Source organism: Pygocentrus nattereri, chromosome 14, assembly GCF_015220715.1.
Source record: "Pygocentrus nattereri isolate fPygNat1 chromosome 14, fPygNat1.pri, whole genome shotgun sequence".
Lineage (NCBI taxonomy): Eukaryota > Metazoa > Chordata > Actinopteri > Characiformes > Serrasalmidae > Pygocentrus > Pygocentrus nattereri.
The window spans coordinates 28,151,482-28,176,652 of NC_051224.1; the positions used below are offsets into that span (position 1 = coordinate 28,151,482).

The 25,171-nt window shown below is 39.1% G+C and overlaps 3 protein-coding genes across 7 annotated transcripts; 1 reads left to right on the forward strand and 2 right to left on the reverse strand.

The window, feature by feature from the left end:
- Positions 1 to 2,894: 2,894 nt before the first annotated feature.
- Positions 2,895 to 9,512, reverse strand: mfsd11 (major facilitator superfamily domain containing 11). Its single transcript, XM_017716982.2, has 13 exons — positions 8,944 to 9,512; positions 8,682 to 8,737; positions 8,148 to 8,255; positions 7,898 to 7,977; positions 7,702 to 7,798; positions 7,519 to 7,577; positions 7,243 to 7,402; positions 6,688 to 6,728; positions 6,532 to 6,597; positions 6,231 to 6,356; positions 5,966 to 6,140; positions 5,580 to 5,715; positions 2,895 to 4,941 (listed from the first exon to the last, which is right to left on the reverse strand). The coding sequence occupies exons 1-13, from the start codon at positions 9,037 to 9,039 to the stop codon at positions 4,780 to 4,782; spliced, it is 1,362 nt and encodes a 453-aa protein (XP_017572471.1). The 5' UTR covers positions 9,040 to 9,512; the 3' UTR covers positions 2,895 to 4,779.
- A 2,358-nt stretch (positions 9,513 to 11,870) lies between these two features.
- Positions 11,871 to 14,474, reverse strand: mettl23 (methyltransferase like 23). 4 transcript variants are annotated; one of them, XM_017716979.2, is made up of 5 exons: positions 14,346 to 14,474; positions 12,974 to 13,078; positions 12,638 to 12,875; positions 12,334 to 12,418; positions 11,871 to 12,151 (listed from the first exon to the last, which is right to left on the reverse strand). In XM_017716979.2, the coding sequence occupies exons 1-5, from the start codon at positions 14,355 to 14,357 to the stop codon at positions 11,989 to 11,991; spliced, it is 603 nt and encodes a 200-aa protein (XP_017572468.1). In that variant the 5' UTR covers positions 14,358 to 14,474; the 3' UTR covers positions 11,871 to 11,988. The 4 variants fall into 4 exon arrangements, with proteins under 4 accessions (XP_017572468.1, XP_017572467.1, XP_037400443.1 ...); XM_017716978.2 differs by having other exon boundaries at positions 14,265 to 14,467; XM_037544546.1 differs by having other exon boundaries at positions 14,194 to 14,433.
- Positions 14,475 to 14,667: 193 nt separating this feature from the next.
- Positions 14,668 to 25,080, forward strand: jmjd6 (jumonji domain containing 6, arginine demethylase and lysine hydroxylase). Of its 2 annotated transcripts, none has more exons than XM_017716976.2 (6): positions 14,668 to 15,081; positions 16,109 to 16,497; positions 17,016 to 17,302; positions 18,429 to 18,564; positions 18,659 to 18,797; positions 22,467 to 25,080. In XM_017716976.2, exons 1-6 carry the CDS (start codon positions 14,953 to 14,955, stop codon positions 22,596 to 22,598), a joined length of 1,212 nt encoding a protein of 403 aa, XP_017572465.1. In that variant the 5' UTR covers positions 14,668 to 14,952; the 3' UTR covers positions 22,599 to 25,080. The 2 variants fall into 2 exon arrangements, with proteins under 2 accessions (XP_017572465.1, XP_017572466.1); XM_017716977.2 differs by lacking the exon at positions 14,668 to 15,081 and adding an exon at positions 15,112 to 15,206.
- The last annotated feature ends 91 nt before the right edge of the window (positions 25,081 to 25,171 follow it).

A 25,171-nucleotide genomic window follows, 5' to 3' on the forward strand; every position in this document is an offset into this window, starting at 1 on the left:
ACAAAAAAGTAAAGATAAGTTATATTTCCCAATGCTTAACATTATCAGCTTCATTGTTTTTTGTTAACATACACTAAATACTCTGAAATTAATGCCAGCAACACATTCCAAAAGATTTGGTACAGGGGCAAGTTAAAATGGGAAGAGTGCAAAATGTCCAAAAATATCTTGTACAGGTGATACCATTAAGTTTGGATATAAAAGGAGCATCCAGAAAGATCTAGACCTTTATGATCAAGACTTTTGAATGCAGTCTGAGACATAGGCTCAGTCTCAAACTGCTTGCTGCTACCTATGCAGTGCACTATGTAGGCCATAAAATAATGGCTTCTACACCCAATCAATGCATTATATGCCAAGAAAAAGCTTTTTATATTTAGCCATTAGCTACATCACTCCAAATCTAACATTAAGAGTATTAATTGTCCAATATATCAATATATATATCAATATATACAATATATTGCCAAAAGTATTCACTCACCCATCCAAATCATTGAATTAAGGCATTCCAGTCACTTCCACAGCCACAGGTGTATAAAATCAAGCACCTAGGCATGCAGACTGCTTCTAAAAACATTTGGAAAAGAATGGGTTGCTCTCAGGAGCTCTGTGAATTCCAGCGTGGTACCGTGACAGGATGCCACCTGCAACAAGTGTAACAAGTCCAGCCATGAAATTCTTTAATTCTGCATCCAAACCTTACATCACCAAGCACAATGCAAAGCGTCAAATGCAGTGGTGTAAAGCGCTGCCACTGGACTCTAGAGCAGTGGAGATGTGTTCTCTGGAGTGACCAATCACGCTTCTCTGTCTGGCAATCTGATGGATGAGTCTGGGTTTGGCGGTTGTCAGGAGAACGGTATTTGTCTGACTGCATTGTGCCAAGTGTAAAGTTTGGCGGAGGGGGGATTATGGTGTGGGGTTGTTTTTCAGGAGTTGTTCCAGTGAAAGGAACTCTTAATGCTTCAGCAGACCAAAAGATTTTGGAAAATTTCATGCTCCCAACTTTGTGGGAACAGTTTGGGGATGCCCCTTCCTGTTCCAACATGACTGGGCACCAGTGCCAAAGCAAGGTCCATAAAGACATGGATGAGTGAGTTTGGTGTGGAAGAACTTGACTGGCCTGCACAGAGTCCTGACCTCAACTCGACTGAACACCTTTGGGATGAATTGGAGCGGAGACTGCGAGCCAGACCTTCTCATCCAACATCAGCGTCTGACATCACAAATGCACTCCTGGGCGAATGGTCAAAATTCCCATGGACACACTCCTAAACCTTATGGAAAGCCTTCCCAGAAGAGTTGAAGCTGTTATAGCTGCAAAGGGTGGATTAAGAATGGGATGTCACTTATTATGTGCTCCTCTAGCATCAAGTGTTAACACACCCTTTTCCAACTCAATTTTAAATGCTTCATTACATATCTGGCGCCAATTCCTTTATTTCCACCTTCAACCATAGATTCTGCCTTTCTCAATTGGCATAAAGCTGGTATCAAGAAGATTTGGGACCTGTATGCTGATGGCACATTTGGCAGTTTCACACAGCTCTGTACCCAATTTTCTTTTCTCAATTCTCATTTTTAAAAATTCTTGCAAATTCTTAACTATGTTAGAAATGCTTTTATGGACTTTCCCAACACGCCCTCAAAATCACCCTTTGATGATATTTTAGAAATTGATGCTAATGCTAGAAGCATTATCTCTAAAGTATACAGCTTGCTATTTGCTTTAGCCCCTGCACATAGATCCCTTCTTAAACACCAGTGGGAAAGAGGAGCTACAGTTAACTTTTGAGGAGGATGAATGGGACAAGATATTTCGCTGTCTTCATTCTTCCTCGATTTGTGCTAAACACATCCTTATTCAGTTAAAGTTGGTTCATTGAGTTTACTGGACAATGGTTAAACTTGCTAAGCTCAACCCAAACATTAATAATCTTTGTGATCGATGTTCCCAGGTTCCAGCCACATTATTTCATATGTTTTGGCTCTGACCTGCTCTAAAATCTTTTTGGCATTCTATATTTAGCTGCTTTTCCTTTATATTAGGATCGAAAATTGAACCTTGTCCCTTGATTGCTATGTTTGGTATATCACCTAAAGACTCTACTGTTCCAGCCGTATATTCTGATGTTTTTGCTTTTTGTACCCTTTTAGCTAGACATCTTATTCCACTCCTCCTTCATTTGAGCACTGGTTTAACGATGTTGCTTTATTTCTCTATTTGGAAAAAATCAGACACACTTAAAGGAAATACACGCAAATACTGTCATCTTTGGGCCCTCTTTTTCTCTTTTTTCTGAGTTTAGGCAATCTGATGTCTCAAGTGGATCACAGTAAACTTTTTTTGTATTTTCTCTCTTGCTTGTTTTTTAGTTATTTTGAGTTAATTTACTATTATTTCCCATTGTCTTTTTCCATGGTAATGTTTTGTCCAGAGTGTGGGCGACGGTGGGAGAGGGAGGGTTAGGTAATTAATAGGAACAATTATACAAAATGAGTGTAATCAATCTCTGCTCTGTATCCTTTCCCCATCTTGCTAACCCAATAAATAGAATGGTCAAAAAAAAGAATGGGATGTTACTCAAGTTCAAATGTTTGTGAAGGCAGATAACCGAAATTATATATATATATATATATATATATATATATATATATATATATATATATATATATATACACACACACACACACACACACACACACACACACACACACACACACACACACACACACACACACACACAAATAGAGCAACTAAATGTACTTTACCTATGCACAGTGGGGTTATCCATCAGCAGGCATAGCTGCACATAGCATCCAAATAATAATAAATAATAATCACTGTCAGTTTGGCCAAATCATTGTGAATTATGACAAACAGTGCAAAGTAATGTCTCAAAATAAAGTTTAATCTTATGTATAAAAGACAAGCAGAAACTCCTGACTCCATCCAGAGTTCATTTATAGTAGGCCAAGTATGTAATTCAAGTAAACAATCAAATATTCATAAATACAGCTTAAGTTTACCCATATCTCCCTCAACATCCTTTAGATAGATTGCCCTGAATTAAAGCTGATGATTACATACAGTCCATTCCAAGAAACAAGAAGAGTAACAGCATAAACCTGTTTTTATACATCTCCCACCCAGTCATGCAAATATAGTCTAAATGAAGGTATTCAGTTCAATAAAATGAGAAAATGATTCAGAGGTCACTCAGTGGTGTCAAATTTACACATAAAATAAAAAGGGAGTGTCTGTTGATTGACAACACTGTAGAAACTGTCTGACTGGTGACCTGTCCAGGGTGTATCCTGCCTTCCGCCCGATGACCGCTGGGATAGGCTTCAGCACCCCCCCGCGACCCTGAGGGAGAAGCGGCTTAGAAAATGGATGGATGGAAATGTATTGTATTGTATTGTATAAAGACAGTGGTCTTCTGGAGATCTGATTTTACAGATTTTGGGTCCAGCCCTTATCAACTCTGCGGGGTCCATCTAATGATTAAAAAGTCTTTGATTAGCTGAATGAGGTGTCAGATTTGGGGTGGTGGTGAAGCCTGCAGGAAAAAAAAAGTACTTCAAGGGTCCTTTAGTAAAGACAATTTCAAGGATTTTCATTCAGTATATACGGTTTTTACCCATATAATATCAGTGCTATATTCTGATTAATACCACCTTTATGAGTGACATAACATCCAACAGATGTTACAAATGGATATAGATATACAGCATTTCGGAATGGAAACCAACACTCAGAACCACCTGAGGTCACACATGGCTCCTTGCACGAGTAAATGGTTCTTCTTTATGATTGGAAAATTTGTATATGTTTTTTTAAAGAACCGTTGTTAAAAATTGTTTTCCACAGCACCAGATAGGGTTCTCTATTATTAAAGAACTGTACAGTGGGGGCCCACTGGACCACTACATTTCTCTCTGACTAGTATCAGCACTTCCATTTTTTTCCCAGACCAGGATCCCCATGTGCTTTAGCAAGCACAGCTGAAGAAACTTAATTCTTTGTAAAGGTTTTTTTTCCTTTAAAAAAAAAAAAAAGAAAAAAAAAAAGTACTATTACTGTTCTAGATTTCAAACATTAAGCCTAAGAATAAAAAGTAACTTTTCAGCTATTTATAGTATATTTACATTATATAATTGTACTGTTGCCAGTGGCTGGTACATGTAAAAGTAAATTTGTCAGTGCTCACATTACTCATCTAAGTGAGCCAATCTTCAGCAGTAGAGTGCAGAATTTCATGCATTGTTTACAGAATATAATCATTTTTTGTGACTAGTGTGTAATGTCATTGTCAAATGATTTTCTAATGACTGGATTCTATTATGAAAATGTAAATATATGATATTTTCTCCCTTCTAATGGATGAGCAAATGCTAGAGGCCACACATTCTCATGTTGTTCTGCTGAGACAGTTGCTCTAGAAGCAACAACAACAGGAATCTATTTGCAATGGCTTGCTACATTTATATTAAAAAAAAAAAACAGGTTCAGCCGAATGCCTCTCGGAAAGCAGAAAGGATAAAACAATTAAGTGTTCCCCGAGACTGAAAGGCCAAGTTAAGTAGGTGTCTTCAGAACTGAGATGAACTGGCAAAAACAAACCAGTAACATACAATTCATTTGGTGAAACTCCCTTAGCTCAGGTTTCAAGAAGCAGCTGGAAAAAAAAAAAACAAACAAACTGAAGACTGAAGAGGGGGGTGCACTGACACGATCTTCTGGCACTACTACACTTCTGCTAACTCCAGACGTCAGATGCTGTCGTAATCAGAGTCCCGTCGGCGGCAGACCACTATCCAGTCGGCCATGAAGAAGGACAGCGTGCCAGCGAAGCCCACAAGCACCATAATGAGCAGCTGCCAGTGCAGCAGAAGATAGTTACTGTAGAAGAAGGCCACGGCTGCTGTAATGGACTGCAGAGACCATGAGGTGAAGAGAAGACATAAAGCACAGGTATTATTATGGCACTGTGTAAAAGATAGAGACCACCCTTCATTTATTTGATTTCCAGTGGAAACAGCAATTAAATATAAATTATTTTTCTTTTTCAGCGTCAGGGATAAAAATCCTTGCAGACTGATAGCACCAAGTTGTCTTCTTACAGTGGGGGGGATACAAACACATGTAAGACCTTGATAAACTCTCTTTTTCACTTATTTGCCCTTCAATATGCAAGTGGATTATCTTTGTGTAATATCTTCAGAAAAACCTCTTTAAAAATAACTTTTCCTTAACGTCCATTATGACTGGAAATTAAATGCATGGTCTCTAATAACACAGTACTGTATGTAAATGCAATTAGCCTAAAAAAAATGAATTAGTATTCGTTAAATTCTAGAGATAATGGTTAATTACATTTATTACTTATTTTTACTTGTTCTTAATCAAAGTAAATAAAATCAACAAACGAACATCTGGAATATTCAAATAATTAAAATATATATTTATAATTTTAAAATGTGAAATAACAAAAAAAAATGCAATCATGGCAAGTGAAACTTCTGAATAGTATACATACTGTAAAACCAACAACAAAACTGTTCCGTTTTACCTGTACAAACTTGAAAACAGCAAAAGCTGGAGCACTGTCATCACGGTACAAGAAGCCGATGATGCTGAGCAGCTGAGTGTTGAAACAGCTGTCGCCCAAACCCAGCAGAAAACTGCACAGCACTGCCACTTCCACACTAATAACACACCAGCATGAACATGGAGTCAGACAGTCAGCGCAGTGCTACAATAATGACTATACAGTTCTGAAAACTAGTCAGAAGCAATGAAGTGAACAGTCACTTATTAGCAGAGTTAGCACTTTTCAGAGAAATGGGGCCGATATGCTACACAAATAAATTTAACCTGAGTTTTGAAAAAAATGCTCTTTTGGAATCCTGACCGTGGACAAGACTGCCAGGTATTAAACTTAATGTCTGTTCATACTTGGGAGTGATGAACCCCTGCAACTCGGTTCCTTCCTCTGGGGCTAATGGTGCATCAGGGGCAATGTTAAGGAAGATCAGGAAGAAAGCCAGAAAATGAGTGAGTAGTCCCAAGAGTACTACTGGATTTCGTCCAAAGTGGCTGCACTGGTTCAGCATGCCAAACAAAGATCCACCTGGTCAAAATAAATAAATAAATGAATCAGAAAAATGTGCATTAGACAAAAAATTGTGCAAAAAAAAAATGTTAATGCACAATGCCTTACCAAGAATTTCCCCAACACCAATGAAAATTCCAGAGAGACCAATGAGACTCTTGGCATTATTCCCGAAGCGAGTCATGGCTCCTATACATGTCCCATACACCCCACTGTAAAATGTCAGTTCCAGTCCTTTAGGAAGAAAAACAACAAGATAAAACTCCACAGAATTAACAAACACCATAAACATAGTACAATACTTTATGCTGTAAATACATCAGACCTGGACAAAAAATTCAACAAATTAGTCACAGGTTTTATAAAGTAACCTAAATCACACAATTTCCAGCAAGAATAATGGGTTTACCTGTGTATGCGATGGAAATGCTCAGCAACAGCATTTCTTTGGTCACAGCTAGCTGAATGGCTTTCTCTGATCAAAGAGAGTTAAAAGAGTTTAACACGCGTCAGTATTAATTGGCTGTTTTACGGTATGCAACTGCAGCACAAAAGGGAAACTTACTGAATGCATCCAAAGCCAGAGTTCCTCGACTTTGTGGCACTCTGCAATCAAAAGACACACACAAAATAATCACTGAATATTTATCTTTGCTACTGTCAAATACAGAACGTACACAAGCACTGAGCTGTCAGATCAGCAGGTACACCCATCTAATTACACTGACTGTCAAGTACACCTACAATGTAGCTACTCTTTCATAGTATAATACTGTACAAAAGTCAAAGACCACCTTGATTTTATTCCATTTCCAAATTACCATTAAGGTGGGTGGGGGTGTTGTGTACTCCATATGGAATGGGATGTCCAATAAGTTGAAATAGGTGTGATGGTCAGGTGTGCACACACTTTTGGCCATATAGTGTATATGTTGTCAGGAGTGATCCTATGGTGTCTTTCCATTGATGGACAGAGTAAAGAAGGGCTGACAAATTATGCAGCAAAAGCAACTGCAGTCAGTAATTGTAAACTTTGTAAACACTGGCCACTGAGCGCAAGTACAATAATAGTACCTACTAAACTGGCAACTCGGTGAAGTCTAACGATTCCCATACTTACACCCCCACTGAATCACTCTCAGAAGTGTCTCCCGGCAGTAGTGACTCAGAGGCCTCTAAGGGCAGAGCCTCTGGCTCGACTCGCTGAATGAGGAAGAAGAGGAAGTTGCCGACTAGACTTATGACGGTGAGTGAGATGAACACTGTCTTGCGGTCCTTGTCTGACACACAGGGAAGTGACACAGACCTGTTATCTTTACGCACAATCATTTATAACTGCAATCACTGCATATGTAACATGTACTGATGATACAGGTGTAGGCATCACCATCCTCACCTAATATGTGAACTTTGTCATACCAGGCTAAATATATGTAAAGATTGCCAGAGAATAAGCTACAAAACAGAAAAACAGAAATCACATTTAAATGACCTTCAAAATCCTTAACACCTGAGATGAATTCAGTTTACTCTGTGATCACATGGTAACAAAAACTCAGCAAAGACACAGATATACAACCTAAACTGCAGCAGAGCCCAGAATATGCCACTGTTTCGACCAATCGTAGAATCAGTAGAGTTGATGGTGAGGAGGTTCCCCTGGGCTGTCCACAACACTGTGAAAAGAAAGTTATTTAGATAAAGCAGCTACAGCAGAAGTGAGGAGATGAGAAGTGTTTTTCAAAGCTCTTAATAAATGAGAAGTCACACCACACCTGCAGCTGCAATCCCAACCAAAACAGAAAAGGTGTAGAAACTCCAGGTAAAAGGGTGGATGAACATGGCAATGTATCCACTAAAACGAGACCAGGAAGAGTACCATAACATTTAGGTCATTCATTGCTACAGCAACAAAATGAACAGTAATGTCAAAAGGTACAAGTCAATATTAGCAGAACAACACTAATTTAATTTAGACAGTGTACAATCAGTGAGGAAAAGTATAGACTGGAAACGAGGTCTTACCTGTAAACTAGTCCGCTGAAAAACAGCGACAGCTGAGGCCCAATGACAGCCACCACTGAGGGAGCTATTAAGTTTGAAGCTGAAAAGACTCCATAGATAATAGCCATGCTGTAAAGATGACAGTTAGAGTGGGTCCAATATGTTTAGAGTTTTAGACATTGTGTCAGTTCAAGGGATGACTGTGTGCTGATTTATTCAAGGGCAAGAATGAATGCATATGGCTCATATGGGTCATTCTCTGCACAGCAGTGATACTGTCATAGTAGTGACATGGTAGTGTATGTGGTGCCGTAAGCTTACAATGCAAAATTTTGATTAAAAGCCCTTGCCAAGAGAATGAATGTCCATATTCATTAGATTACCCTAAAAACTCAGGTTACCAAGTTCTGGAAAGCAGAACTTTCAAAATCTCACAAAAGAGCACTTAAAAGGTAGTCACATGATTTCCTTCACAAATCTAAAGTGCCTTAATAAAAGTCCAATTTCATGCAGATTCAGTTGGAGGGAAAAGTAAATAGAAGAAGCAAAAGATACCTTGTATAGCCGCTGCCATGGAACTCTGTACTATTGAAACTCTTTATCACAGTTTGCTGTGAAAAGACAGGGCATAATTTAACCGATGCATTTAAATCCACGGGCAGTAACCTTCGTGAAGTATGACATGTGAAAACGTGTACTTAATTCAAAATTGGTGTGACAGAAAAGTCGGAATACTTAGACACTAAAACCATGCATATGCAAACGAGAAGTACACTGCAAAAACGAAACTTTGAATGAGAATTGTTAGTTTTCTTACTTCTATGTTGCCGCACGTTTGAAAAGCGGTGAACATCAACATGAAGCCAATGCCCAAGATGAAGATGTTCAGAAGCATTTTTATTTCTGGACTCATCTTGGCAACTATAGTCTGCAAACAGTGAACACAGAACAGAAAGGCCCCTCAGGCTGTCTGGTGACATCTGAAGGACAGTCAGGTGACTGTTTGACCAGCAATGCTACACGATGCAGCTTGATAACATGTCCTCATTAAGACAAGCCGATGACGGCCTCTGGAAACATAATGACTTAACATTACCAAACCCTTCGTCTAAATCAACTATATGAGCTTATTAAGCGGTCATGACGCGTCGCTGCACTGTCTTACCGGCGACTGTCCGAAGCGGCTCTTCTTCACAGCTTGAAGAGTGGCTGAACCATGTCTAGAATTTATCAGTGGGGACAGACGAGCAAAGACTTCACGTCTAATCCAATTATGCACGGCAGTAAACAGCGGACAGTCTTTAATATAACTAAACAGTAGCAGTTTCCCCACTGTTAGCTAGTCGTATCTGTTTCCCTGTCATGTGAGGCGTCAGCTGACACTTAAAACTGCTTATGGGTAAACGAGTTTTTTATAAAACCAAGCGTCTCTTCCGGGTAATTTTAATGAATGTATTGACTTGCCTGTAAATGCACTTCGCACTTAATTTGGCATCCGTTTATTCTAGTAAGCGAGTGTCTGTTTTGTTGGTGAACTCAGTGTAGCATTTTGGTGTTTTGGGTTTTTTTTTAAAGAAAAGAATGATCAAGAAACGCAATATTGTGCGCATGCGCACGGTGTGCTTCGGTATGACCAGAGAGCTTGTCGAGAGAATTTACCACTCTGCCATGTCTTCCGGTTTTCTCAAACGCTAGAGGGGGCTCCCGAGTGAGTCCAAAATTAATGTGTTGATATGGAGCATTTGAGCAAACTTATAGTTTATAAATGCTTAAACATTTTTCATGTAAAAGAATCGAATAATTTCCTGAACACTGAGTTGCATAAAACACCACTGTTATATTTTTAAGAGATTTTAAACTCGAGCCTCATGTATGTCCCTGACGTCAGTGAGCGCGAACAGCCAATGAGCTGCTCCGCTCGCCAATCAATCATGCCCCGCTCTACTAGTAAAGCCCGCCTCCTGCTGCCCAAAACTCGTTTGCATTGAAAATCTTATATTTCATTTTCTTTGGGTTTTTTTTCGTGTGTGAAATACATCCTTCAACTTTCTAAAGCTGAAGAAACACTGAAAAAGCGAGTGATTAGAAACTATTTTAACTTCTATTTTAACAACTTTTAGCTGCAGTTGTGTGGATGAAAATGTCTTGTTGATGTGAGAGGTCAGAGGAGAATGGGCAGACTGGTTCGAGATGATAGAAAGGCAACAGTAACTCAAATAACCAACCAAAATCTCTGAGGAATGTTCCCAACACCTTGTTGAAAGTATGCCACAAAGAAATAAGGCAGTTCTGAAGGCAAAAGGGAGTCCAACATTTTACTAGCAATGTGTACCTAATAAAGTGGCCAGTGAGTGTATTACTATTGTATACACTCACTGTGCACACAATTAGGAACACTTGTAATTATGCAATCATCCAATCGTGAACAGCAGTACAATGTTAAATCAGATACGTGCCACCATCTTCAGGCAATGCACCCATCAACCAATCAATGGGGGAAAATTTGATCTCAGTGATTTTGACTATGGCATTTTTTTTGCAGGTTGCATGGCAGGTTGATTTAAATATTTCTTTAACTGCTGATCTCCTGGGATTTTCACACATAACAGTCTCTAGAGTTTACTCAGAACAGTGTAATAAAGAACCAACATCCGGTGAGCAGCAGTTCTGCAGACAGAAATGCCTTGTTGATGAGGAAAGGCAACGGAGAATGGCCAGACTGGTTCAAGCTGACAGGCTAAGGTAACTCAGAAAACCACTCAATCGTGATAGGCAAAAAAAGTATCTCACAATGGACAACATCAGAGGCCCACCTCAGGTTCTATTTCTGTCAGCTGAGAACAAAAAGCTAGGGCTGCAGTGGCTTGCACATCACCAAGACTGGACGGCTAAAGACTGAAAATGTGTCCTGGTCTGATAATTGTGCCTTCTGCTGAGGCACACAATGTAGGGTCAGAATTTGGGGACTCAATCTGGGGAATCCATGGACCCAACCTGACTTGTGTCAAAAGACCAGGCTGGTAAAGTTGGTTTAATGGTATGGAGAATGTTTTCTTGGCATACTTTGGGCCGGTTAATTACCAATCAATCATCACTTGAATGCCACAGGTGATTTGATTTGAATATGCTTGTTGACTATCTCTTCATGACTACAATTTACCCATATTCAAAGTCCATCCATCCATCCCAGCGGAAGGCAGGATACACCCTGGACAGGTCGCCAGTCCATCGCAGGGCAGACAGACAGACAGTCACTCACACTTAGGGGAATTTAGCATGCCCAATCAACCTGACTGCATGTCTTTGGACTGTGGGAGGAAACCCACGCAGACACGGGGAGAACATGCAACCTCCACGCAGAGAGGACCCTGGTCACCCAGCCAGGGAATCGAACCCAGGCCCTCCTCGCTGTGAGGCGACAGCGCTACCCACCACGCCACCGTGCCGCCCTCCATATTCAAAGTGCACCAAAAAAAACTGCATGATGAAATCATGTCAACACAGACCAGAATCTAAAAGGAATCTTTCCAACATATTGTGGAATTTATAACATGATGAATTGAATATGTTCTGAGAGCAAAAGTAATTATTACTATAGTGTACCTAATAGAGTGCTTGGTGAGTGTGTAATACATTTGTTCAGTCATATAATTGTTGAACCATCAGTAACCCCTCTGTTGATTTGCATGATTTATTTCTGTATCAAAACAATAACTTTTTTTTAAAAGAAGTAAGGTGAAGCAATGATTTTTAAAACAAAACTTTATTAAATAACTGGACATTTCATAAACAGTTGTTTTAAATTAACTAGATACCCAGACGCAACATTTCAAACAAGATTGTATTTATGTACACTATTAAATCAAGTTTTACTTTTTGCAGTTACAATCATCATTTGTATAGTATGATCCCCAGGTAGAGCTGATCCTGCTAATTGGTTTCTATTTGCATGAAATGTCTCCAAAGGAATATCAATGCACTTCAGGTTCCACTTATGCAGCAAAGCTTCTACAGACCAGTCAGTGCTGAAATTATATGAAACATCAACTGATAATTCATGATGATCCAAAACAAGATAGAAATATATTTCATTTAAACCTTACTGTAAGTAACGGAACTTTAAGATGAGGTAGCTGCTACTGAACATTCATAGAGGCAGCTTTTCATTAGCTGCCGTACTTGTAAAATAAAGGAAAGGAATTATTACCTTCTTTCCTGATACGTGGTCCAGAACTGAGCATAGGGGTTCCGCTTTAACAGAAATGAAATTGTCACAAGGACATCTTCAAAATCTGCAAAAAGAGGGATTCATTAAATAACCAGTCATACACACTATATAAAAATGTTTTTCCTTCACCACACTCAGCTCGCCTTTATCCCATGTGTATTGATAAGGATAACAGTACAAATGCATACTGTTTCTTTATACTGTATAGTATCTTTATACATCAGAGAAACAAGATTAAGGTGGGCAACTCTAAAACAAAGAATAAAACCAGAACCAGGTTCACCTTCAGGCTCATAGAACACATCTGATCCCAGGATGACATCCACAAGAGGCAGAGACAACAGCTCTGGTGATACCTGTCCCCAGGTAAGACCGACCACAGTTACACTATCTACATCATTCACCTCACACGATTGCTTGCAGTTGTTCTGGCAGAGAGGAAGCTCAGCACTGTCAGACAGAATCACTTGAGCTCCACACTTTGCAGCCACCACACCTGGCAGGCTCACCCCAGCACCAAGCTGTAACAGTAAGAAAAGAACAGTGTCTTATTATTCAGCACTACAGAACCAAGTCTTCATGGGAGTTTGGAACTTGAGCTACAACTATAAAGCTTCACCTCTAGTACAGATTTCTTCTGTAGTTTCTCCTTTGCAATCCATACATACTGAGCCAAAACCACCGCGCAGGGCCACACATACATTCCATACTGAAGATCAAGAACCTGTACACAAATGTGTGAAATCAGTAATACATAACTGTCTATTTTCCCATCAGTTAATGTTAGGGATGATAAAAATAATCGATTCTTACATGCATCAAGATTCTCTCTTCAAAGATTCTGAATCCATCCACAAAACATCATAATTGGATTTTTACACAGGCTTTGCATTTTACCCATTGTACATTAAATATGTGCTCACCTAAAGACATCACAAAGTAGGTGCTCTCACAGCACAGCAACAGCAGCTCTCACACTATCACAGTTTTAGCATGCATCTCAGTCATTCACTTTTAAAGACCTTGTTGTCTGCCTCCCTGTCTTCAGTGGCAAAAGTTAAAACTGATTAAGGATTATTTTTATTTTAAACAAAATGCATTTGTCTTCAATTTAAATTGTTTACTGTCACAGCCAATGACAATGTTTGGCATCCTAATGCTATAAAATAAATTTAAAAATGTGTAATCTGTATTTCAAATTTTCTTTAATCATACAATAATAAGTTAAAACAGTGTGTTTGAATCCCTGTAATGGCTGGTTTGGTGGCTTGAATGATGGAATAGTTAAATCTTGATGATGGACAGGGTGGCATGCCATGTGCATTTACCACAAATGTTTGAATGCTACTAAAGGCTTTCAGTTTAAGAGTTTACTGCATAACTCATTAACCATAAAATGCAACATACAACAACGTGTTAGCTGAATATATGTTACAATCATCAAATGTCTTAATTTAGACTAACTACAGCTGTTATAACGAACACCAAAAGACATTTGGATAAGTCAAGGCACAGCAGTGTTATTCTGTCGCTAACATACCAAGATAACGTCACTCAAGGTACTGGCACCATGAACTAAAATCTAATGTAACCATGATGCGTCTAGAAATTCCCACAATCAATTAAAACCTCTCTGTGCAAGTCAAAGTTCAGCTGTGTTGCCAACATAAAAATGAAAACCTAATTGAAGTGCAAACAAAAGTTAATAATGTTATTTGGACAAAAGTCTTCTTATTAACCAAGTTTCTAAACGAACGTCTCAGTTGATGGCAAATACAGGACAGATTTCTCAATGAAGGCTATAAATCGAGAGTTGTTTTATAATCGCATGCTGACAACCTGAATCGAAGGGAATCGTGAAGCGCCCAGAGATTCCCAAACCCATGGGGTCGCATGACCATTCACTGTACCTCCGGTATAGACACAGTCAAAGGAAGCGTGCCATCGTGGCTTTCAAAGGTGAACGTTTTGTGGACAAAACGTGCGCTTACTGGTCCGTTCATGTTGATATACTACAAGTTTCAATTGCGTTCACGAGCCTTTTCAAAACACTGCCATTCTGCCATCTTTCTGCCGAAACACATAGAGGGAAGTACTACATACTCGCCACAAGTTCAGCCAATCATATGCGGGTTTTTCGGCGGTCTGGTCCACCATTTCTGTCCTATTGGTTTATCGTTTGATTGACGGCAAAAATATTTCCAGCAACCAATCCACACATCCGGATGCAAAACGTCTAAAAGAGCAGCAAATACACTTTTTAAAAACCGTGCAAAAGGCGGGGTTTAGCCATTTAACAGTAGGTTGCGCCAAGCACTGTTGAGAAGTTGGCGCTGTCTGCCGGTTACCTAAGTTCTTGCAGTTTCCTTCCCTCAGTAACTGTTGCTGAAATAAACAGATTTAGTTTTTGTGTTTATTAAGGCGAATAGTCGCGTCTTCAACCATAGAACTGTTCATAAACATACCTTACTGATGCTTTGCTAGCTAGCCTTGGCTCTCCACTCACTGTCAATAGCGTCACTAGCAGGGAGCTAGCCTAACCGGCTAACCACTTTTGCTGTAGCCTGAAGTTGACACAGCGGTAATCATCTTGAGGGAATGAACCACAAGAGTAAGAAACGAATCAAAGAAGCGAAACGGAGCGCCAGGCCAGAATTAAAGGATTCCGTTGACTGGACAAAGCATAACTACTGCGAGACATTCGATCTTTCGCACCGGACAGTGAAGGTAACCTAATTGAATGCTTGGTAACTCATTGCGCCGTCAGCCAGCTAACGCTGCTCTCTAGTCGAGATCGAAGTTAGCTTTGCGAGACGTCAGTGCCAACCCGTTTCATGTTAGAAAAACCTGTTGTAAGTTTTCCACGTGTTTGCTAATAACACTGAGTTGCCTTGTAGCTTGCTCCACATTACTGTTCGGACCGCGTGTGCTCTGAGCATAACGCTGGCTTTTTGGTGGAGCTAAGCTACGTTACTTACTGCACGTACACCATGGCGATGTTTAGCTACAGAAGCGCTGGAGTCTACGCCTGCGCCAAATTATCACTTCTGTCCTCTCGGTTCAGTTTGTGCGTGAGATTTGCGAAACTGGGATAGGACATAGACTCACATCCTTTTAGACCTTTTTGTAATTTTTAAGTGATTGTTAATTTGCTCACATGAAACATACATCGGCGCTTAGTTAAAGTCGCATTTAGCTTTGCTATCTATTTATTTATATTTACTACACATATTACCTTGCACTGTTTCAGTATGACACACGCAGGGAGTTTGATTGCTAAATTGTTCAGATTTGATCATTGGAGGTGTTAAGGGCTCTGGCCTGCTCAAGGCTACTAAAAATCTAAGCATCAGCGTTTCAGACACGGCATTAAGTAAACACACTGCCACAACTGCAGCCAGTGATTTTTTTTTTTTGTGGTTTAGTCTAATAAGTCAGTACAAAAATAAAATGTTTCATCAAATAGCTGCATTAAAATATGAATGTGCAGCCCTAATTGTAGTGAAAATGTGTTGGGAAAGACTGACTATCATCATTAAATTCCAGTATGGTGCTTTTTAAAGTTTATTATTGGATCATGGAATAAGCAAAACTTCTTAAATACATTCATTTTAGATGGATGACTGTGTAAAAGAAAGTAAATGTTTCTAAGCAGAAAAACTGAGGGTTCTCAAACCTGTTCTTTGGCAGCATTATTTGTACCTTTATTTCAAGATGATCTGTACCACAACTGATGTTTTTCCTTTTGCCTAAGGACAATGTGGAGCGAGTGGACGTCCTTCGTCTGAGCCCAGAAGAGTTTATCCAGCGCTTTGAGAAGCCCTATAAACCGGTAGTTCTGCTGAACTGTCAGGAGTCATGGCCAGCACGAGAGAAGTGGACTCTGGAACGACTCAAACGCAAATACCGCAACCAGAAGTTCAAGTGTGGTGAGGATAATGACGGTTATTCTGTGAAAATGAAGATGAAATATTATGTTGAATACATGGAGAGCACGCGAGACGACAGCCCACTCTACATCTTTGATAGCAGCTATGGTGAACATGCGAAACGCCGCAAGTTGCTTGAGGATTATCAGGTCCCTGTCTTCTTTAGAGACGACCTCTTTCAGTTTGCTGGGGAGAAGCGGCGGCCACCATACAGGTAACAGGCAGCCTCTTCATTCAACCATTTGTGTGCTGTTATGTTTACCAGATGACCTGTCAATAAATGTGTTATTGAGTGCGAAATAATGATGAGAACAATTTTTATTTTTTGATACCGATGCTGATATTGACATTTTTTATTTACCAACTGTTAGGCTTTAAAGTGAGCCATTTTTAATTGAAACACCACATCAGATGAGCATCCAAAAGCAGGTTATCGTGCTTAAACTGCGCACACACACTACACCCCCCACCCCCCCGCGTGGGAGGCATACACTACAAACTACACTCTTGAAAATATAGTATAACTCTTTGTTTTAACTTTTTAAAAAATATATTTTATCATTGCACACCATTTTGTTACCCAAAATACTTTTTGGGTATATATTGGGTAAGTTTGGGTATATTTTTGGCAGAGCAAATCAAACATCCTCATGGGCCAACTTTGGGTATCCCACTTATAGTATCTTTCCTAGTGAAGTATAAATTAATAATTTCATCTCCTTTTCCCCTCAGGTGGTTTGTGATGGGCCCCGCTCGCTCTGGCACAGGCATTCACATCGACCCACTGGGCACGAGTGCTTGGAATGCTCTGGTTCAGGGCCACAAGCGTTGGTGCCTCTTCCCCACACACACGCCTCGTGAACTAATTAAAGTAACCCGAGATGAGGGCGGCAACCAGCAGGATGAGGCCATCACCTGGTTCAGTGTGATTTATCCCCGCACACAGCAGCCCACCTGGCCTGCTGAGTTCAGACCACTGGAGATCCTGCAGCGTCCTGGAGAGACCGTGTTTGTTCCGGGTCAGTTACTGATTAATGCTTAGTTGGATTATGAGAATGTTTTCTTATCACGCTGCAGGTTTGCTCTGCTGTCATTCATGCGTGTTCATGTATTGAAACAGTCTGGTGAAATGATTAGTTTGTTATTGCAAACTTTAACAGCATCAACCCTTTCTATAGAGAGTGCAGTTATCGTAGAATTTGCTGTGAACAGAATCTTTGTTGAATGCACAATTCTTGGGGGCAACTTTATTCCCAAACACCTTGTTACGTAATTTGTTTGCACATGGTAAGAGCTATAGCCATGTTAAGGCAAAGGTATAATGTAATGTAATGCAATGCAGAGGGTATGGTGGGCAAAGATATATGCTGAAACCTCAGCAACTTGTAAGCCTTCCCACCTTTTATTAATATGACCTTGCACCACATGGAAGTGTTATTATAGAACACATGGCTAATATTCAGTGTTTACTGATTGTAAATAACATTTTGTTAAGCAGTCCAGGTCTGTTTACACAGAAACTGAATATCCTTTTTAAAGTTAAAAGAACTTCTACATAAAGTAAATGTTAAAACATCTGTGTAGAAAATTTATATTATGTTCATAAACCTTTGAAAGATTATTCATATTCACACATTCCTTTATCTACTTTGCTCTACCCTGCCTTGTTCCGTAGGGCAGTGGTTCTCAAATTGGTCCTAAGGGACCTCAGACAGTCCATATTTTAGCTCTGTCCCTATGTATGCCAAAAATTGGACCATCTGTAGGTCTCTAAATATAGCATGGTTTCCCTTATTAGAGCTTCTACACCAATGTCATAGATGCAATTATTTGCTCTGGAATTGTATTAAAAATGAATATTTTTCAGTAATTGAGTATCAGGGAGGATGCCTGAGTTGGCTAATGGGTTTCGAGGTGAAACATGATGTTATTGCCAAACTTGCAAAATGTTTTTGAGGCAGGCAAATGTCACAGTGTTACACATAAAGATTATGGGAAAACAAGAAATAAATGTTATGGTGAGTATTGTTTAATATGACTAAAACTAACAAGGGAAAAACCTGATTTCAGGTTGGCTTTAAATTAATATTTTGTGGTTCAGAGCAGGTTATGTTCTTGAGATGAAGTTTGTCTGTTGTCTCGTAGGTGGCTGGTGGCATGTTGTCCTCAACTTGGATACGACCATTGCGGTCACTCAGAACTTCGCCAGTACCACCAACTTTCCCATTGTTTGGCACAAGACAGTTCGTGGCCGGCCTAAACTCTCCAGGAAGTGGTACAGGTTAGAATAGTTCTGTGAGTCTACTCTTAAAACCTGTAGTGTTCTAAATGCACTCAGCATATCTGTATTTCATTTGTCTCTCTCCTTTTCCCAGAATTCTGAAGCAGGAGAGGCCAGATTTAGCTGCTCTTGCAGACAAAGTGGACCTACAGGAGTCTACAGGCATTGCTTCAGACAGCTCTAGTGACTCTTCCTCCTCCTCTTCTTCTAGTTCTTCAGATTCAGACTCAGAGGTACCACCCTGTCTCTCTAACTAATGACAGACACACATTTACAAACCCAGCCATTCAGTTAGAGCGAGTTGTTGGTACTGAGTGGTCAGGATAATGAAAACAGACACATCCCTTACACATACAGCACATACATATGTATTTGCACAGAGGTTTTTCTGACCATTTCTCCTAACAGATTTAGCAGATGCACAGTACTATGCAGAAGTCATAAGCACACTATTTAAAGCCATGTTTTTGATAGTTTAACATCTTATAATATCAGTATAAAAACATCAAAAAGTAATTTTCCAAAAACTAGTTGAAGCGTATCTTGTGAGCTAGTTTGAAGAATATACAGGTCCCAGATTTCTACTGGATGCCCCCAGCCATCACATTGATTTGTTCATTTCCATTATCAGTATGCCTGATTAAACAGAAAAAGGATTGTTTGGTAATAACCAAATTCAAGCAAATAAATGCTTACTGCCAAATACATAGCATTTTACACACTACATAAAAATTGTGCACAGCTGAGCCACACTTGACACTCAGTCATGTTGACTCCTATGCACACTGCCGGTGATAAAATCATTCAGTGTTCTGGGGGCAACCTTCAAAAGATAATTAGTAGGTGTCTAAAGAAAAGAGTAGACAGACAGGAAGTTGGATTTGGTGGCTATGCAAACTTATTTTTTAAAGGAGTGGGAGCCAGTATAACTCGGTACTTGGCTGCATTTATTACTTGCGTTTCAGGAGACAAAAATATTTTAATATGGAGGTAAAAATAACATTCATGAGATTTTCACAGCTATAATCACTTGGATTAAACAGTACTTTAAAGATCTAGAACCGCAACTCTCACAGCTAAAACATCCAACAAATATTTAATTGGCTAGGACATGCATACACAACTAAAGCACTGAGCTAAAATTAAACTAGATCAAAGCTATACTCCGTTCAAACACAAGAAACGGTTTACTAAAGGAGCTAGGACACCTTAATAATTGCAGCTAATGCAAGAACACGCAAACCAATCAAACACTAGTTTAAGGGGATAAAATATTTAAGATAAACAAAGACATTTATAGGTCACTGGGAAAGCAGTGGCAAAGCACAATAAATCTAAATTATCCACAATATAAATGTTATGCTGCAGGTTGGCAGGTGTTTGTGTAGTGAATAGTAGGCTAGGTGTACACTAATCTACCAATGATGAAAAACCCACAGCAAACCGGTAAAAGATATAGAGTAAATCAAACTAACATTGTTAAAACTCACACTACAGCAAATATCTGCTACTGTGCCAGACAGTGTAAAAGCAACTTGCATTTGTTTACTGTGCTATATGGCGTCTTTATTTATATATTAGGATCTCAATAAAAAACAAACATGTCATCTAATCATATAATGATGACCATGACTACATATATTTATCTATGCATTGAACGAAATTATTAACTTTGCCTATAGCTAGGGTTGTCTCAATCATGAAATTTTATATCTGATGATTGTCATTTAAATAGTTATGGTAAAGAAATTCTTCTTCATTGTGGGCAACTATTACAGTACAAACCTAAATTGTCAAATTAGTTGATTAGCCAACTTGTTGCATAGCTATGGCTAGGTAATATGGCAAAAAAATATCACAATTCAATAGATGTTCAAGATACCCAATATATCATGAAAATTATACTTTTGTCTGACATCTGATATGTTGGAACAGAAAAAAAGAAACAGTAGGTACAACATAAAAACCCTACCAAAAAGTATAAATACAATGATTTTGTATTCAACATTTCACAACCTGCGCTGCACTAAGTACAATTTGGATATACTCAGAAAAGCGTATTGCGATGTATTTTATCATGATAACAGCCATCTTTATTTAGTAGCTAACACTGGTTAGCTACTAAGTCAAGCAAAGCTACTTTTTTGTGAATAAACAAACAAAAAAAACTTCATTTTGCTAGCACACATGTTAATCTGTTAAATCTGTTAATCATGTAAATCTAAATATTAGATTTAGCCGCATAGCTAACAAATAAACATTACTCACTTTCTAAACATGTTAGAGGAGCAAGTTAGAATTTAGAACTTTAGAATTTTCCGGTGACGCGTTTTAATTAATTAATTTACTGCTAACACGTCTCTAAAATTTTATTGTTGTCACCATTATTAGAAAGTCATCAACAAATTTTTTTTTTTAATATATAAAAAAAAAGACTCCATATAGAACACGACTGTGATGTCTGTGATCAGCTTTCCCTCCATTTTCATGTAAACGCAATGGAGCATATCTTTAGTAGAAAGCAAGATTAATGCAGGAAGAAGATTCTTTGGCTTAATACCATTTCTTATTTTTACCCCTACCCCTTGTTTTTGCGTGTAACCCTCCCCCTTGAAACTGAGTTACGAGGGGTAGTGGTTGAAATCTTGCCCCTATGAAATGGGACAACCCTTCAAGAACCAGATACGTCATCAGTTGTCATCAGTGACTTTTACGTAAACAAAAGAGATGAGGTTTTCCGGCCATTTCCAATATGCTGCCTCCAGCTGTGGTGATCTCACTTGTGTGTCACGTGACAGGACAGGTGAATCATATTTAAAATAGCCTGGAAAAATAATCATGTGTTTTCCTGCTGTGTCTCCAGACTATAACAGTTATGGTATATCACACTGACTTTTGCCATTTATGCGAAGGAGACTGAAAAGCATGGGCACTCCTGATTCATTCAGCTTCGGTTTTATGCATCAATCAATCAAACGAGTCACAGAATAAAAAAGAGCACAAACAAAAAACTACATCACTTCATTAACAGCTACTATTGCTGCTCTGTAGGCGACCCTGCCAGTCTGCAGTAGGAGGAGGGGAAAGTTCAGCTCCTCACTGCTTAAATACATTTAGGGCATAATACGCCTTTAAAGAGAGGGATGACATTTATCGCCACCAAGAATTCTTCAGTGATATGAAGCTGAACTTAGCTTTCTAATTGCCAGCTTCATCATTGAATTTTCCCGCTCCACTTTCAATGATCCAGCAACCTCACGTACCAGAACGTAACTGCTGCACCATTTAAGGTAGAGCGGGAAATTTCGCTAGGTAGCGACCGAGACATCATTGTATTACTAGCATGGAAGGAAATGACCATTGAATGCTATTACAATGGTTCTTATAATACAACGGCTTTTTACCAGAGAAATACTTACATTTATGTGTCTCTTTGGCTGCCTGTGTAGCCATGTTGCCAATGATTCACATAGCATTCTGGGAATTTTCTCATAACACTCCATTTGTAGTGTGCCTCTGAATAATCTCCGTTTGAAGGGCCATGTAGCCCTAAGACTTCACCATACCCCTTCATCTAAACAACAATCGGGACAACCCTACCCCTAGACGTGAATGCACAAAACAGAGGGGTAGGGCTAAGTGTTGGGGGCAAGAGGTGAAATGGGTTTGGGCCTTTCTGATCGTTTTGCCAGTCTGGGTCACTGAGCTCAATTTCATTGCGTTGTTCAGTTCTTTTACACTGTACCACCAGCGGTTGCTTTGCTGCTTGTTGCTTTGCTGCATGTTGCTTAGCGCTGCTGCCTTTTATTGAAATTGAATGCCACCTTGCTGCTTGAATATTTCAGTCACTGGAGATGTTCAACAAGTGTGAGAAATGGATATTGTTTTTCTGCATTCTGAAGGCTGAATCAGGCTCTGAGGGGGATCCCATGGCCCACCGAAGGAAGAAGCGGAGAACCTGTGGCATGATGGGAAATGGTGACATCACCAGCCAAGATGACTGTGCGAGCAAAGAGCGAAGCTCATCACGGTGACATCCTGCCCCGTTTAATTCCATCATAGGGGCTTTTAATCCCATGGAGTCTCCCAGGACAGTGTCTGTCTGTCTGTCCGCCCCCCCCCCAACCCCCCCCCCCATTATCCCCTGGAGCCTCTCTATTAGAGGTCTGCTGCTGACATTTGTCTACTTGATAGCACTGTCAGCTCTGGTGTGCTGTCTGAATCTGCTAGTAATGTGCTTTTAGTGAAAATGAGACAAAAGGAAGGAATATCCATACTAGTGTTCATTGGGCCAGGTTGGCCATAGCATAAACATGAACTAATGGGAAAAGGTGTGTGCTTGTTTTCATCCTCCACTTATTCTTGAGCTGTGATTTTGCTTACTGTGATCATTTCCTTACTCATTTGATAACATTATTCTGCCATCACTCTGATAATGTTTGTTTCCCAGTGTATAAATCATCTGATGGTTTGATCAGAATGGTTGTTCAGAGTCTCTAAAGTGCTTCATACATATGAGCCCTGAACCAGAAGATTAGTCTTTGGTTAATATGAGAAAATATATGAACAGAGCTGCTTTTAATTACACAAAACGGTAAGGTGGAAATGATCTGTGAAATACAGCATGAATAGAGAATTCATATCATATGATTTTTGTATTTTTTTTGTGTTCACTTTTTAGTGGAGTTTGCAAAAACGAGTTGTCTAAACATGTTCACATATCCTTTAGGTTATTAAGTGGTCAGATTTCTCTTACAAGTCCTTCTTTATGAACCCATATCTGTTTATAAAATAGGCCATGGATTCACAAAGGAATGACAGCCCACTAGCCACTTTTTTTTTTTAAATCCATTCAGTTGTGCAGACTTGGAGAAGTAGGAGGTTTCTGCTAGTTGTTCTTTTAAAGGGAAGTGCCATTTAATTTATGCAGTATTAAATATGTCACTATTAAAAATGAATCCCATTATTTTGGCTGTCTTTCTGACCTGTCTTTTTAAAATGGGAATTCTGCCCATTTTTCCAAATTTCTACATAATTCATAGGTAGAGGTGTAAGCAAAGTCATTCAGAGCGGTTTGATGTGAAATGGAGCATTGTAAAGAAACTTCACCGGATAATAACTTAAGACATCACCTATCACCACCACTTTAAACAACTTTGACTCTTCACATGAAACCACATCAAATGACTGTTTATATCTTGAATTATGCAGAACTTTTGAAAAACTGGTGCAGTTAACACGAACTGATATTCGTGTAAACACACAAATCTGGTCCAACTAGAAATTGAAGTGATTGAAATGATTTTAACTTCAGGGAGAAAATTGCCATCAGATACATGGCTAGAGATCACTTTTAACAGTTGAAATGTAGCTTTTCTCAGATGTTCAGAGCTCCATATTCAGGAAATATTTGTTATGACATTTAACACTAGGGGCAGCAGCACTTATTGCTTTAGCCTACTGTGGTGTTGTGCAGATGGCCATCTTTAAAAGCTAGCAGTCTGAGACAAATGCACAAAAAGCAAATATAACTTGTAAACAGTATTGGTCTACTCTTCTCCTATTACTTGTTAAACTTGCAGTACTGCAAAGACTAAACGGTTTTGTTCACTGTTAATATATAATTAAATAAATAAGCATTTTTCCAGGAAGGGCCAGTACATTATGAAGTACCCGTAAAGAATAATTAATATTGGTGGAGGTTTAAAATATTAAGTTGTATGTTGTGATGTATGTTAAGGTGTTGCAGAATCTAAGTTCTTGTACTTCTTTAAAAAAATGATTACACATGGTCCGAGTGGGACAAAATGCTCTACTGAAATGTTTGTGACTTTGTATTGTATATATGGAATTATTATGGTCTGTCCCCTGCAAAAAAAACTGCCTATTTGTGCCTAATGGTTGTGTGGTTGCACTAACTGTAAAGCTGCTTACTGCAAACTGCACCAGCCTCTCACATTGCCATGTTGACTGTCAAAGCAATGCTTCAGTATGTTTTTAATCTAATCTCTTTTTGCCTCATCTGTATCATGTGTATGACTACCATGAACTACAATTTCAGAAAGTTTCTCTCGATGATAAAAAGTACAGGAAACTTAATGACTCAAAATGCACTTATAATAAAAGCCTGTGGGCAGTTGCTTCAGAGATTAGGTTGAACGCTGGAGTATTCCTTTATTTTATTAGTGCTGCTAATGTACCCATGCTTGTTTTCCAAATACATTTGGAAGACTAAAATAATATTTACAGAACCCTTAAAATGACAGCCAATCTTTATTTCAGGATTTTTCAGTCTTACCTGCAGGTTTTGGAGTCATACTTGCTGTTGTTTTTAGATGGAGGTGTGATAACTGCACACATCCTTGTTCTGCACTTTCTCAGCCCCTGGGGTCAGGCAGCTTTGGCCTACTTGGGCTTTGGGTGTGCAAAAAATGACACTTTGCTGTTGCTTGGGTCAAAGTAAATGAATCAATATCGTTAATTATTTGATTTAATAAAGCTTTCTATGAAACATTACTGTAATGAAGATTTTTTTATCTTAGCTTATGGTGCTATAAAAATATTGCTGTCTTTTCTGTCTACTTTTTAATTTTGTCTGATCTGGCAG

Coding starts and splice junctions, on each gene's coding strand:
- jmjd6 (XM_017716976.2), top strand. CDS start 14,953: ATGAACCACAAGAGTAAGAAACGAATCAAAGAAGCGAAACGGAGCGCC. Junction 15,082..16,108: donor TTTCGCACCGGACAGTGAAG/GTAACCTAATTG, acceptor CTTTTGCCTAAG/GACAATGTGGAGCGAGTGGA. Junction 17,303..18,428: donor AGAGACCGTGTTTGTTCCGG/GTCAGTTACTGA, acceptor GTTGTCTCGTAG/GTGGCTGGTGGCATGTTGTC.
- mettl23 (XM_017716978.2), bottom strand. CDS start 14,357: ATGAACGGACCAGTAAGCGCACGTTTTGTCCACAAAACGTTCACCTTT. Junction 12,419..12,637: donor TGTGTTCTATGAGCCTGAAG/GTGAACCTGGTT, acceptor CTCTTTTTGCAG/ATTTTGAAGATGTCCTTGTG. Junction 12,152..12,333: donor ACCACGTATCAGGAAAGAAG/GTAATAATTCCT, acceptor ATATAATTTCAG/CACTGACTGGTCTGTAGAAG.
- mfsd11 (XM_017716982.2), bottom strand. CDS start 9,039: ATGAGTCCAGAAATAAAAATGCTTCTGAACATCTTCATCTTGGGCATT. Junction 7,978..8,147: donor TTCAGCGGACTAGTTTACAG/GTAAGACCTCGT, acceptor GTCTCGTTTTAG/TGGATACATTGCCATGTTCA. Junction 6,141..6,230: donor TGGTGTTGGGGAAATTCTTG/GTAAGGCATTGT, acceptor TATTTTGACCAG/GTGGATCTTTGTTTGGCATG.